The following is a 15673-nucleotide window of genomic DNA, read 5'->3' as shown; positions in this document are numbered from 1 at the left end:
TCGTTTAGCTAATCATAAATTCTTGCACTCAAGTAAGGAAAGGTTAAGGTCGACAACGCAGTTGTATGATGAACAGCGATCTAAGAAAATAGTTATGCGCGCAGTCTCGCAGTCGGGCGCGCAAAACTATGCGGAGTAACCTTCGGTAACCTTGTAGCAAACTGAACAGATTAACTAATAGCTAAAGGTCATGAACCAGTTCATAACACAGTAATGAAATCATTGGTTCATTTATATCACATATAATGCCGCTTCCATCACGCAAAGCCTTAGCTAAGACCTACTAAAACGCGAGACGCGCGTAGTGACCTCTTGTAGCAGTATAGCCAGCGACACGTGCACTTTGGTAGACTTAAATTAGGACGTGGATTAGCCAGTATATTGCTCACCCAGCTTACTAGTGTAGTCTATGGTGAGCGCAACAGCAGCGGATCTTGTGACCCTTGAGGCAATCATCATTCGTGAATGTAAACTACTGTAGATCGGTATGTCATAGCTGTGAGATTACATTTGTGATTTGTCAAAAAATCTCTGCATAGCTAGCTAGTTCTGACTTCATCACATCAAACGTATAGCTATATAGCTATACAATGGCAGTTTTTTTTTTTATATAGCCATAGCTAATGGCAGTTTTTTTTTTTTTTTTGGCACACTGCCTTTCTTTTTAACCAAGCCATTTGTCGGAAGTGTTTAGCCCACCACTCCCTTGGCATGCCCATGCAGGTCCTTGCTCATGAGCATATGTGACCAGGCCTACAAAAATAGTACATGGGGGGGGGGGGCACATGGTTTTTGTCTACTTTTTCAAACTTTCATCACTTAGCTAGCTATAACTTTTTGTACCAATATGTTATGAAAAGGCAATTTTCAGCTCTTAGTAAGCACTTTGTGATGTAAGTTACAGAATGCAAATATTCTGTTCCAGTACTGAGACATGCCCTGTAGAGTGACAGGATGTATAGTTTGTGCCCACATGCCCTATGTTTGCAGGCCTATTCACATATTCACAAGTCATCAATGAATATCTTATGATGCATACATGGTGTGGACAAACCATGATCACAAGTCATCAATGAATATCTTATGCATATATGGTGTGGACAAACCATGATTCATTATCAGTTCCAATAAAAGAATGTCATATGTATATCCTTCAAATAGAGTATACATTCCAAGTGACAGACTATGGCAGGACGACCAGTGTTTAATGGATGGGTATATGTTAAGATTGGTGTCAAGGTGCGCTATCTATGTTTGTCAAATAAGTATTATGACTACAAAATATAAAAGTATGATCTCTGCATTGTTTGATGAATTTAATAGCTACATTGTACTGATAATTTGGTACATTAAAGGTTGTCACAGCTTTCATGTTGCACATTAATTTTATCATTATGTATTGTTTTTATAGGTGCACACACACACACACACACACACACACACATCCCCACACCCACACCCACACCCACGCACCCACGCACGCACGCACGCACGCACGCACGCACGCACGCACGCACGCACGCACGCACGCACGCACACACACACACACACACACACACAAACAAAATGCACACTATATAATATATACTATATACATACGTATGCATACGCATCAGGCTTGTTGTAATTGTAATCGTAATTGTAATTAATTACTAATCATTAGCAATTTTCAAGTAATTGTAATTGTAATTGTAATTGCTCACTGAGCATAAAAATAATGGTAATTGTAATTGTAATTAGCTGTTTAGTCAATAATCATTATGTAATTAAGTGCAAGGAATCAAAGTTAAGCTAGATAAAAGTACTATCCCATAACTTGACTAGTGACTATGTACACAATCCCATGTGTATGACATGTTACCCATGTAGCTACAGTAAATTATTGAAATTATAGACATGTAGTTGTTGACCACATAGTTTAACATTTTATGTACAGTATGGAATACCCATGGGGTACATAATGTTCAATAGTAGAAAAAGAATTTATACGTATCTAGATGACACAGAGTTTACAAAGGATGAAAGCCCTGTAAAATTTTGGAAGATAAAAGCAAATAAATACCCCAATTTTAAGTACAATAGCAAAGAATATGCTGAGAGTTTCAGCAACATCTGCACCAAGTGTGTGTATTCAGTCATAGTGGCAATGTTCTCAGACCAAATGGATGTAGACTATTACCCAAAAAGTTTGAACAGTTAATATACCTTAAGATTAATGCTGAGAATTGTGTAAGTAGCATGAAAACAATTCCACTCAGACAAAACAAAAGATAATACGTGTGACATAAATTGCTATAACTATAGCTAATTGCAAACTAATCCAGTTTGTCCTATGACTAAAAATAGACACTTACTAGTACTCTATGATCACGCTACCCCATGCAATGTACAGTAGTAATTGAAAAGTAATTGTAATTATTAATCATTATTTTACGTACTATAGTAATTGTAATTGTAATCATTAGATTGGCTTAAAAAAGTAATTGTAATTGTACTGATTACTTTCGGTGGGTAATTACAACAAGCCTGATACGCATACACACACACGCACACTACACTCACACCAAAGAACAATACACACACATATACCGTATACACTACATGTACACACAACACACATTACAGAGAGTATGCATATATGTACACCTGATATTGAAAGAAATGCCTGGTTTCTATGGGTATTACATTGTAGGGACACTACAGGAGAAGGTACTTAACAGCAAAATGTGGTGACGTGGAACATAAGCCAGCTAGCCTATGTTTCTCTGAACCAACAGCTAAGGACGATTCAAAGGCATTTACAGTATCTTTTGCCAAAATGAACCATTTTAGTTACAAAATGAAAGATACAAAGGAGATTATTGAAATATCATATGACGGAAAGGAATTGTCTTTTTATGCAGAATCTATTAAAGATCATGAAAAGTGGATCAAGTATTGTAATCTGCTTAATGCAATTCCAAACTATTCCATACCAGAAGAGCCAAACTATAAACAAAAGAACAACAGAATTGTAAAGGAGTTTGAAAAGAAGTATAAAGATGCTGGACAGCTCAATGCTAGTAAGTTTAGTATCTGTAGTGGTAAATACTGTACTATAATGTTTGTGTTGTTTTTTCCTAGCAAACATATGGATAGCGTTCATACTCAACAATGGAGTTGGTCATGATCTTGATTGTCAAGGACTGCACATTATTGCTGTCTGTAATGGACACAGTACTATACCAGATAGGGAAGATACTTTTAATATTCACGATGTGCACACTGGCAAGTGCCTGCACACCTGGCATAAAAGTCAGCTAACAATTTGTGGACAAAATGATTCTTTAGTATACCTGGGAGGAGTTCGTATGGGATTGTTGTGGATGCACTGTCCCAATTCAGATACCTCAGAAATGAGTGAGCATCTGCATAGGTAAGAATTTATAATGTGCATGTGAGTATATGTTTGGTACTTATCTACTGTAAATATGTAGATTTATCTACGGCAAATACCAAGCATCTAAAATCGACTGCAGCCTTACAACTTCTATTGACTCTGGAATACATAGTAATGCCTCAGATTTTTTAAAAGAAGACTCAGCACAATTATGTAACCTCTTGCCCTTGGCCATCTGTTGATAACCACAAGAAGTCACTACATCATCAGTTACACAGGTCACTGTCACTAGATGATGACATGTGTGGCCACAGTGATGACTTTCACCCAAACCATAGTAACTGTACTGGTAGCACAACATCAAGAAGTATTTCAGAAAAGGGGAATGCTTATTTCATCCATAAATGCCTCAGTGTCTCCAGAAGTGCAGCATTATAAAAGGAGTTGTCAATTAAGTCCTAACTCATTAAACAAAATGTTCTGACATATTTCTCATATTGATGATGTATCTGCTCATTCATCACTACCTCCAACCTTAACAAGACAATACGAGATGTCTGAAGAAGAGTGTGATGTCAGGTTTGTAATGTGCACATGACTGCAATACAATGAATTTATTTATGATACTTATCAAAACACAGAATATTTAGGTATATTTATACTGGTAACCAAACATTCCTGACCTCTCATGGGATGGTAGGTATAATGTAGGGGGATTTTAGGACTAGTAAAACTGGTAGGTAATTATCTAAGTGTCTGTCAATTATGCTGTCCTAACAATAGGCGCCTGAAACATTAAACATGATGTTAACATAATAGGCAGTACCAGTGCAGGATCATGAACAGATAATGATAATACTTTTAAACAATCTTCACAAGCTAAAATGAATACTATCCAATTTAGTTTATTAGAAAAACATAATGGTTAATGTATTGAGTTTATACAGTGTAACTACAAGCATCATGGCTTACCACAGTAGGCAAATAGAAGTAGTCTAGGGAAATAGATTTGTTCATACCTAACCATATTACTACAGGACATTGAGCTGAGCCCTGAGAAAACAGTGCAGCTAAACAAGAAATGTATGTTTTCTCAAAGAAAGAGCTTCATCTGCAGTAAATGATTTTTAGAGATGACAGTAAAAGTGAGATGTGGTTTGGCCCCACAACAAATTTTGTAAACGACACCAACAGACCATCACTTTATGGCTTCTCTACAGGAAATTATAACAAAACCTTTGATTAGTTGTAAACATGAATCGAAGTGTTAGATATTTGAATAACAGGATTTCAAATTTAGGTCAAGCAGTATACTATTAAATAAGCCAGGTTTCACTTGTGGAATTTCATCCTTGAGTACAACTATAGTTATTAAACGTTTTTGAGGGCTCAGCTCAACATGCATGTACATAATATAATATTATACCTACATTTATCATTTCACAGATCAACATATCACTTGTTGCAATCATATGATGTGGCTTGTATAAGAAGACAAGAGAAAGAAAACAGGCAAAAAAGAACTCTAGTGAAAAACCATCTCCTGTTGAGAGAGAAATTAGATGTTGATGCCATTTTACCCCACCTGGATGCCAATGAGCTGCTAACAGTTGATGATAGAGATTTACTTATGAATATTACACGGATACAATCTGAGAAAATTAATTACCTTATACATGTGTTACCTAAGAAATCTTATGGTTGGTTTGATAAGTTTCTGGACTGTTTAGACAAATCAACCTGTGGTACTGGACATGTTGATATTAAACAGGCTTTGTCTATCACATATGACATACTAAGTGAAGAAGACTATACTGATTACAAGTTACCTAATATATAATTCTTGTATGTACATATCTATAATTAGGCATTCCAGTATCCGAGATTTTTTAATAAAAAAATTCTCCGTATATTCCCCAATAGAACCCTGGCACAAAATGACAACTCGTGTTTAACTTGGGATTGCTCCGTCGTCCGAGCTCCAATGAGGGTGAAAATCGCTGTGGAGTTTGTCCACACGCTGATCATCATGAAAATCTTAGTTTTATCGTGCGCGTTACATATTAGTAAGTTTTGTGTTGTTTTGTAATCTTTTCAAGCCTTGTAATGTATGTAGAATACTTTAAAACTTTAAAAAACGTACGGTCGGGTGGAAGGTAGTCACTGGTGCTTACTTTAAAGTGCGTAGTTACTTCGCTCGGGTTAGCGATTTTCAGCTCCAGAGCAAATTTCTGATGGTTGTGTCATATCAGCTCAAAAGTATAAACCACTTCAAAGTCGGCATAACAATGCCATAATTGAAACCACAACTCCACCTTAGGTATTGTTGCATCATTGTGGCACCTCCACTTTAGTTGTTTACCTTTATAAGTTGTTAACTTGATGTTTTTACCAACTTGAGATAGCCACTTGCCTATGGGCATACACCATTGTATTGAGAAGTGTGCAGTAGGTGAAACATATTTGCTCACCACAAAGCATACAAAGATCGCTGAGATCCAATAAGACCTGAAGTTACTCTCATTACATGTACAAACTTGCAGCTAGAAGCAACTGCAGTTTCAAGATAGTCCAGATTGCCAGATGGCTTCCTGATTCAATTGTGCCATTTTCCCCTGTAAAATGTATGGGGAACCCTGGAGAAAAAATGTACATTTTTTCAGTTTTTAAGCACTGTACATGCCAAAGTAGCTAATTCCAACCCAACAAACTATATATTTCTGAGATCAGCAATCAATACTCTATCTATTGAGCATATAAAAAGCCTGTTTTTCCAAAATTTTAAGATCAGTCTGGAATGCCTACTATAATACAGAATATGCATACGTGTACTTGTGGTTGTATGGTTAGTGAAAAATTGTTACAATGAAATCATATCAAGATACACGGTAGTGTGTCGTGCGGCCCAAGAAGCCGGCGCGCAACACCCGTGAATATATTGACAGGAAGAAAGAAAACGCAATTTTTGCACCTCCGTAGCTCTGTGCTGCCTTGATGAAACAAGACGATTTTTGCTGTGGACACTCCCTCCAACTTCAGTACTCCACATTCCAAATTTGAGCGAAATCGCTTCAGGCGTTCCCGAGATATGCGACTTCAAAAATTGGCTTAGTTTCTTGGTTTTTTTTTCTTCTTATTCTTCTTCCTCTTTTCGCACACTTACAAAAACTGCTATAAAACGCGAACACCTTATCCGATTGCCTTGAAATTTGGCACACAGAAGGGGGTATAACGGCACATCTCTGTACCAACTTTGGCTGGAAAACCATAAACAGGCAAAGAGTTATGAGCGATTATTCACGATAAATAACACCAATATGTTGTCACACCTACAGGGTAAACCGCGTATGGGAAGAAGCTGAAACTTGGTGGGTGAATAGGAATGATGGACTAAACCACAGAACGGAACGCTTTCTCAAATTGAAGCTTGCAACTTACCATTGCTGAAACTGCCCTTACGAGTTATCAGTGGCACCTCCAGTGGGTGATTAAACATAAGATAAAGGATCGATTGTGGGTTCTTGTTGGTTGTCATTAGTAACGAAGTATTAATTGTGGGATGAGCTGTATCAGTGATGTTCATCCTTGGTTCATCTACGGATATACCAAGAAGGGCACTTTATGTGAGCTGGTTTGCTCATTTTGACTTTAGAAAACAGTCTGAGCCGGCTTTCCAAGTCATATGTCAGTGTACAAATAAAGCAAGTAGGAAGACACTGGTAACAGGAAAGAGCCAGCTGAATTAAAACTTGAAGAATTTTGTGCAGTGTGAGAGGAGCAAATATTGGCAGATCCCAAAGTGGCTATATTCTGCGAACATCACTGAATTGTATGCATGGAGTTATTAACAGCCGGTGCAGTGGACTAATGCTGTATTCAATAGTGAACTGATTTTTTCTATTGCACAAATTCAAGGATGTGTCTGACTGCTAGCCTTGAATCAGGCCAAATGCCAAAACTCCAAGATCAACCAAATCTCAATTATAAGCCTAGCTATGCATGTGAAACCATGCCCATAGCCACCAGGCAAATGCGATTTGGACCAAGATGTGTGTGTAATTTCAATGTATCTAGTCAGACCGGAAATGGAACACTCACATTAATTACATACCACGAATCCTAGGATTTCTTAAGTGTAACATTTCACATGCTTCACTTCAAACAAAACAGGTTAAATTTGTTCATCTATTTTCAAGTGATTCCCAGTCCAGCTGTATGGTCCATGAAATTACAGTGGGATCACATGTATATGTTACAGTGTGGGCTGCTCTGTGTTGGATCTACTCTAGAGTTGAGATTTCAAGGTAGACTGCCAATGTACCAACACTGTTGTAGCATATTTAAGTGGAGGACAAATGAATACAGTAATGCTAGATTATTTAAGTATACAAATTTTTCATAATGAAATTGAAATCCCATTTTGATTTGTACCTCCACTTTGCAACATATTCAAGAACCAGAAGTTACTACCCTTTTAATCTCCAACCGCTGTCATTAAATAACCAAGATCTCACCAGCCCTTGTTTTTTTCCATCTACAATTTTGCTTTGGAACAATAATTATCTAAAGGCTCTAATTCATATTTAGTATTTAAATCTGTAATTTACTAATTTTATTCTTCATTTCCTTTGAAGTTGTAAACAAAGATAAATTTTCTCTCCCATCTTATTCTAGGACTGAGAAAAATTTAATTATTTGTATACAGGCTCAAAATTGAGAAAATATAAAGAAAGTGAATTAATATTATACAGTCAGTTTGCTTTTGGATATTTAATGTCTCCAACTGTAACAAAAATTCAATGAATCCATGCATGCATCTCATCGCTGGTTGTCTGAACATTCTGCAAGTGATACCTCACTCAATCAACCATATAATTATTCTGTTTGTTAGACTGAATAAAGTCATGATCACCTAGACTTTTCCTGTACTTTCTAGTTAATTTCTCTGTGGATATTACGCTCTGAAACTGAAGAAATTGAGTGGTCTTCTAAACTATTTATCTTGTCAAGATCACCAGAAGCAACTGACATCCAATCAGCTACTGTATTGTATAGTAACAAAACTTGCCTTGGTCATGCATAAATGAATTGAAGAGACCTGCTTGATATATCAGGTAATAGAACAATGCACTGCATGAAACAGCTATTAATATTTTATTATTATCCTATTCCATTTCCTGGAAGTTCCACTGATGAATGCAACTTCAGCAATGATAGCAGCTAGACAAGCTGTAAGTTTTGATTCAGAAAACATTCCATTCTGTAAAATAGACCCCATCCTGGATTCAACTCACTACTCAGGCTAAGATATCTGACATTATGTAGTCCACTATTCTGTTAATGAATCATTGATGTTCACACAATATAGCCTCCTTGAGGTATCTGAATGTTTGCTCCTCACACACTGCACAAAATTCCTTTAGATTCTGTTTAGCTTGACAGAGTGGATTCAGCTTGTCACCATACTTGTTTCCTTTGTAGTGTAGCTACATACTGCCGGATTTATGCCTATTAGAAAGGCTGAGCCCCAGATTGTACATTCTAAAGTCAAAGTAAGCAAAAATAACTCACATATTAGCAAAAACAAGTCATGCATTAAGTTCCCTACTTGATACATCCGAAGATAAACAACAAGAACCCACAATCGATCCTTAAGTTCGTTTTATCTTTCTTGGGGTACGTTTGTTTACCAGCTGGAAGTGCCACCGATAACTTGTACAGCAATGGTAAGCTGCAAGCTTCAATTTGAGAAAGCATTCCGTTCCGTAGTTTAGTCCATCATTCTGTTCCGTTCCGTTCCGTAGAATAGACCCCACCGTTATATTACTCGTTTTTATAGCGTATTTCGTTATATTACTTAGTTACCACAAATGTAATAATATTACGTAACGCGTTACTCCCAACACTGTGAAGAGATCAGTTAGAAACAAGTAACCTGTATAGAGATCAGCTACAAACAAATCACCCTGTAGAGAGTTCAGCTACAAATTATTCACCTTGTAGAGAGATCAGCTAGAAGAAGTTACCTTGTAGGGAGTTCAACTACGGAAAGAGATAGTTCAGCTAGAAGAAATCACCTTGTAGAGTTCAGCTACAAAGAAACCACCATGTAGAGAGTTCAGCTACAAACAAATCGCTCTGTAGAGAGATCAGCTAGAAGAAGTTACCTTGTAGAGAGTTCAGCTACAAAGAAACTATCATGTAGAGAATTCAGCCGCAAACAAATCACCTGTAGAGAGTTCAGCTACAAACAAATCTCCCTGTAGAGAGATCAGCTAGAAGAAGTTTCCTTGTAGAGAGTGCAGCTACAACCAAATCACCCTGTAGAAAGATCAGCTAGAAGAAATCACCTTGTAGAGAGTTCAGCTACAAAGAAACAATCATGTGAGAGTTCAGCTACAAACAAATTGCCCTGTAGAGAGATCAGCTAGAAGAAGTTACCTTGTAGAGAGTTCAGCTACAAAGAAACCATCATGTAGAGAGTTCAGCTAGAAGAAGTCACCTTGTAGGGAGTTCAGTTACAAAGAAACCACCATGTAGAGAGTTCAGCTACAAACTAGTGACCTTGTAGAGACATCAGCTGGAAGAAGTTACCTTGTAGAGAGTTCAGCTACAAACAATTCACCCTGTTCAGAGATCAGTTTGAAGTTTTCTTGTAGAGAGTTCAGTTACAAACAAATCACCCTATAGAAAGATCAGCTAGAAGAAGTCACCTTGTAGATAGTTCAGTTACAAAGAAACCACCATGTAGAGAATTCAGCTACAAACTATAGTGACCAAAGATACGTTAAAAAAACCTCAAAGCCGGCCTATTTTGGGGTATACAAATACAAAAAGAAGTGAAATCTAATCCAAAACAGCCAAGCTGTAAAAAAAGAGTGCGGCCCCCAAAAAGGCTATGGTGAAAAAAGATGTGAAATCCAAGGTGGCGGCCAAGAAATGGCTGTGATGGTAGGTTAATGGTGAAATTTTTAATAACAACATTGATTCAGGGGAATTTTGTGCCAAGACCAAGCGGCACCAAAATTCACTTGAATTGTTGTTATTAAATTTTTTACCATTAACCTACCATCACAGCCATTCCTTGGCCGCCTCCTTGGATTTCACATCTTTTTTCACCATAGCCTTTTTGGGGGGCGCACTCTTTTTTTACAGCTTGGCTGTTTTGGATTAGATATGTTTATACAGTACAAACACGTAACTAGAAATTTAAATAGGTGAGGCAGACCTTGCAAACTTGTGTTGGTATAGACCATGAAATGAAGCATGTACTTTAGTATATGTGAACGGGCCTGCGAAAATATGGCATGTGGGCACAAACTGCACCCCATCACACAGCAGGTCATATCTCAGTATTGGAGTAAAATATCTGCATTTTATAACTTGTGTTATATCGCCAATTAAATGGATAATATGTGCTGAAAGTTGCATGGCCATAGCATAATTGTATCAAAACTTATCAGGGGCGTAGGGAGGGGGGTTCCGGGGGGTTCAGGAACCCCCCTGTAAAATTTAGACTTCTGCAAGCAGGATCCTAACACACCATTTAGTGTGGCAGGACAAAATGAGTGAGTATAATATAGCACAGCACAACAATTGATAAAGCTTGCATTCATCTCTCGGGAAGGATTTACAGAGGTAACATGAGCCCTAGGCCTCTTCAAAACTTGTTTAAAAGATCGACATACTCTAATAGAGCAGTCAGGTATATACTCTAATAGAGCAGTCAGGTATACTCTAATATAGAACATGCATGTAATGTCCATATGAAGTTTTTCAGACATTCTAACATTAAATACAAAACTTAGCATGACCTTATACTGCTATAGCTTTGGTGTGCAGTGTTTAAAGATATAGAGCTCCAGTAATTTATCACTTGTGCATGTTATGCAAAATGAATATATGCTATGCATATATTTGTATAGTTATATTGTTTGATTGTAAGTCATTCCATTTGTACCAGTGGATTCATGGCTCTTATATACCACAGTGAGATAACTATCACTTACAGATTACTAGTATGTGTCTCTATGTGTTATGCTGTCTGGTTCCACTATCTTCATCGTGGGGCACTTATATGCATCATAATTAATGTACTTTTTGCATAAAATATAGCAATCTGCTGAGTTTTGATTCATTAAAATTTTGAAAGTCTCTCAGTGGCTGGGGGCGCTGCTTCTGGTAACTCAATGCTGGTGCTGGAACCCCCCTTAAAAAAATCCTGGCTACACCCCTGCTTATGAGCCACAAAAGCTTGAAAAACTAGGCAAATTTTATGTGCCCACATGCCCTATTTTCGCAGACCCAGTCACATATGAATGTTGCATGTTCCAGCTAGGGGATACTAGGGAAATGCCCCCAGAAAATTTTTGAACATTACTTGTCACATGTTTCAATCTGGAAGCAATTTTAATTAATATCAACTGCATAGAATGCATTAATTAGCTTTATTTCAGGATAGAGCACCACACCTTGCAACAAACTATTCTCATGTTATCATAAAGAATCTAGATCATTATATACTCTTCCCATAATGTAGAATAGGTTTATGTTATTGCAGCTCAACATTAACAATGCAAGCACTAACACACACACACACACACACACACACACACACACACACACACACACACACACACACACACACACACACACACACACACACACACACACCTCCTCCTCCTCTGTACCACTGCCATAAAATGATCATGTGGCCCTTCTAATGAAGGGAACAAATCCAAAAAGGTTAAAAATACATACACACACAGTATTGATTAACAGCCAGGTTAATTTTTTTAAATGAAAGTGTCAACTTTTGTTGTTAGAAACTACTGTATGAATGTATGGGCAGCTTCAGGAATTATGATCACTGGTTTAAGGCCAGATATACGTATTCTTGTGATGGCAGGGCTACTATGTACATAATGTACAGAAGACATAAGTAATCACACTATATAGCATGTAAAATATGTCAATCTATGGGGTATGCTCCCTGGGTTGAATAATCTGACCAGAGGCTGGATTCCAGAATGGTTTCAGCAATATATATCAAAAACAGTTTTACTTATGCTAAAATGTACTTGACTGTTGTATTAGGGTGACTACTTTAGGGATCTCGACATTTACACTACTACTCTCAACCTCAAAAACCCCTTGAAGCTGCATGCCCTAGGGATGGAATGTATACAGTATTTTGGACTAAATCAATTGCTATAACTTTGTTAATGCAAGGTTTAACAAGGTTTAAATGTATCTACAACCATCTAGAAACATCAAATGCTTCTCAGACTAATCTTAGTTCAATCACCAATAATTTTGATGAGACAGCTGCCTCACCTGCCTACACTGTAGCTATAGTAAGATCAGACATCTTGTAACTGCATGTAATATGTATACAACAACATTTTTGTGAGGTGGACAAGTGCTTTGGCTGTGGTTATATTTTCAAGGGTTACTTAATATTATTAATTTGTATCTGTTGTTAACTTGTGGAGTCAATTGTATTGTAATTGCCTATATACATATACACAATCAATATTTTTTTATCAGATAGTGCAGTGAATATACCATTCCAGTAATGGAGTATACACCCATGTAATTTCAGAAAAGTAGTGAAACAAGAGATGAATGATGGTATTACAATATAGCTCAGTGGGAAAGTCCCTACTTTGGTACATTAGCTATTATTATTATTTTGTTTAATGCCAAAGTAGGGAGTTCCCACTGAGCTATGCTGTAATGCCATCATTCATTTCTTGTTTCACTACTTTTTGCTGCATAGATCCCTACTTCATTTCTTAAATTAATTTTGTTTTAAAAATACTATTTTATAGGATACTGTATACCATTCCAGTAATGCAGCATAAACCCATGCACAATTTCAGGTGGAGTTACAATAGCATAGCCCATGCATAAATGTGTAGTAAATTAAACCTTCAAAGGGAACCAGAAAACAAACACAAAAAGCCTACTACAAGTACAAGTAAAGTTCCATTATCACAGTGATTTATTTCATCATAATCACATAAGTGGCTATACCATACAATGTCACACCATAAATGAATATAACAAGTAAATAACATAACACACGAAGGAGAATCAAAATAATTTAGGTCCAATTAACGGGGCAAAAATGTGTTACTTTTAATCACATGAAACAAAACTACACTGAAAAGGTTAGCTACATTACTGGTAGTGACCACAAGGAAATGATCGTGAGACTGTCACATGGTTAATAGCCATGGAATGCTATATTATACACGAACTTTCAATGACAATAACTGAATTTTGGAAAAACAATCCAATTTCTCATTAGAACTTTTGAGAGATGAATGGTTTTAAAATTTCAAGTCAGTATTACTTGCCAGGGACAGCACAGGTATAAAATTCACACAAGAGATGCATCAGGCCATCCAACAGTAAACCACTGATTATTGCCAAGTTAGGTCCTTCACAAGGCCAGAAACCAGCCTTGAGTAATGCTGAGGGTTAATACCATGCAAGTATGATAGTGTAGTTATCTACTGGTAGGGTTAGTTTGATTTTTCCCACGAATATTGGCTTGGGATTACCTGACTGTTCTTTTAGCTTATGTCAATCTTCTCACTTTTGATTTAAAAAAACTGACTAGTTTCAAGAAACTGTGAACCCCCTACTTTTCAGAACCACATTCCTGCACTGAGGTGGCTAAATATAATAGCTAGTTTGTCACTTTTGTGGTAGCTAACTGCTAAAATAAACAATTGCATGAACATGTGTTGCATCATGCTTTATTTTTATAATGCATGCCGGCTTATAAATCCATTAATTCATTTGCTTATGTGGGATAAACATCAATAGTATTTATATTAGATGAATACTTGAAAGCCTTTCAATAATACCAAGTACAGTGCGCACTGTGGTCCCAAACAATGAGCTGCCAGCATACATGTTAAAGATATTTCAGCCACATAATTATTCTGAGTTCATTTTTGTGTCAGACATGCAAGAGAATTACAATTCATGTCATAAAGCATTAATACTACTGTCACCAAGTTTTCATACTGTATTATGTAACTCTTTTATCAAGCCAGATTGCATTTATACATTACTAGGGTTACAGGCAATGGTGTTTAAAGGCCACATGTGGTGGTGTGGAAAATGAGCCAGCAAAATTGGATCTGTGTAAAGATGTAAAGTCTGTAGCCAGCTTGTTAGAAATTTCATTTGCAAAAGTGGACTATGTTTAAGCATACCCAAAGGACAGTATCACTATGAAATATGAAGGAAAGGTGTTATCCTTCTATGCAGACAGTAAAGAAAATATGGATGGAGTATTGCTTCAATTCCCAACTACTCCATTCCCAAATTCGAAAAGCCAAAATATACCCATTAATATAAGTTTGCCAACAAGTATGAAGACAATGGTAAGTGGAGAAATATTTGAAAAATTTAATGGTCATCATGCATGCCCTTATCTACTAGCAAACATTTGGGTAGTGTTCATAGTAGACACTGGAGTTGGTCATGACCATGAATTTCAAGGACTGCATATATTATTGATTTCAGCACTAAAGACCAAGTTACTTCCTACTTCAGAGTACTCAATATCTGTACTGAAAAATGTCTACACACTTGGAATAAGAGTCAACTGAGGATTTGTGGTCATAATGGCTGCTTGGTATATGTAGCGGTTGTTCACTTGGGGTACTGTTGTGGATGTACTGTCCCAACTCCTCAACTTCAGAAGTCAGTCAGCACCTTCACAAGTGAGCAAATATCAAGAATCCATCATGTATTACATTCATCTCTGTTACAGATTTCTCTATGATCACACTTCTACTGATGATTACACAAGATCTCTTGACTCAGGGATCTGTTGTAGTGATTCACCAAAGGCCTGAACTGACTGACAACTCAGCACAGTTATGCAACTATAGAACCGCCAAATTTTATTAATTTATTTTTTAAGTTACTTAGAGTAAAATCATGTTTAAGATGCGGGGGCACAATTCCAGACCCCAGATAGGCCTGAGTCAAATATACTCACCAAACTGCTTTCAGGAATTTCCCCCAATTTTCACCTATTATATGCTCTTCAGTGTTCCCATTATGCTTGCATTATACTCATAGTTTAGCTAGTAACATTTCTTACAATTATCTTGGAACATTTTAATCAGTGAATGCTCTATTAGAGTATTTCACTACAAAATGACTGTTCTATTAGAGAGTATTGATCTAAGAAGCTACGTACAATACATTTTAGTGCTCTATTGCAGTTTCCACTAACTACTCTATTAGGGAGTATTGATCTAT

The 15673-nt window shown here is 36.9% G+C and overlaps 1 protein-coding gene across 3 annotated transcripts; it reads left to right on the top strand.

Annotated features, from left to right (window-relative positions):
* Positions 1–20: 20 nt before the first annotated feature.
* LOC136239976 (uncharacterized) lies at positions 21–15329 on the top strand. Of its 3 annotated transcripts, XM_066030730.1 has the most exons (9): positions 21–1239; positions 2693–3062; positions 3124–3415; positions 3477–3958; positions 4826–5203; positions 5303–5445; positions 14473–14784; positions 14843–15126; positions 15177–15329. In XM_066030730.1, exons 1-4 carry the CDS (start codon positions 1186–1188, stop codon positions 3619–3621), a joined length of 861 nt encoding a protein of 286 aa, XP_065886802.1. In that variant the 5' UTR covers positions 21–1185; the 3' UTR covers positions 3622–3958; positions 4826–5203; positions 5303–5445; positions 14473–14784; positions 14843–15126; positions 15177–15329. The 3 variants fall into 3 exon arrangements, with proteins under 3 accessions (XP_065886802.1, XP_065886794.1, XP_065886813.1); XM_066030722.1 differs by having other exon boundaries at positions 14473–15126; XM_066030741.1 differs by lacking the exon at positions 5303–5445 and having other exon boundaries at positions 14473–15126.
* Positions 15330–15673: the final 344 nt, after the last annotated feature.

Source organism: Dysidea avara, chromosome 1, assembly GCF_963678975.1.
Source record: "Dysidea avara chromosome 1, odDysAvar1.4, whole genome shotgun sequence".
In the NCBI taxonomy this organism is placed as follows: Eukaryota; Metazoa; Porifera; class Demospongiae; order Dictyoceratida; family Dysideidae; genus Dysidea; species Dysidea avara.
This window is presented reverse-complemented; position numbering and strand designations above follow the sequence as displayed.

Excerpts from the sequence above, each read along its gene's own strand:
- LOC136239976 (XM_066030741.1), top strand. The coding sequence starts at position 1,186 with ATGGCAGGACGACCAGTGTTTAATGGATGGGTATATGTTAAGATTGGT. Across the intron at positions 1,240-2,692 it reads ATGTTAAGATTGGTGTCAAG|GGACACTACAGGAGAAGGTA; the intron begins GTGCGCTATCTA and ends ATTACATTGTAG. Across the intron at positions 3,063-3,123 it reads TGCTGGACAGCTCAATGCTA|CAAACATATGGATAGCGTTC; the intron begins GTAAGTTTAGTA and ends GTTTTTTCCTAG.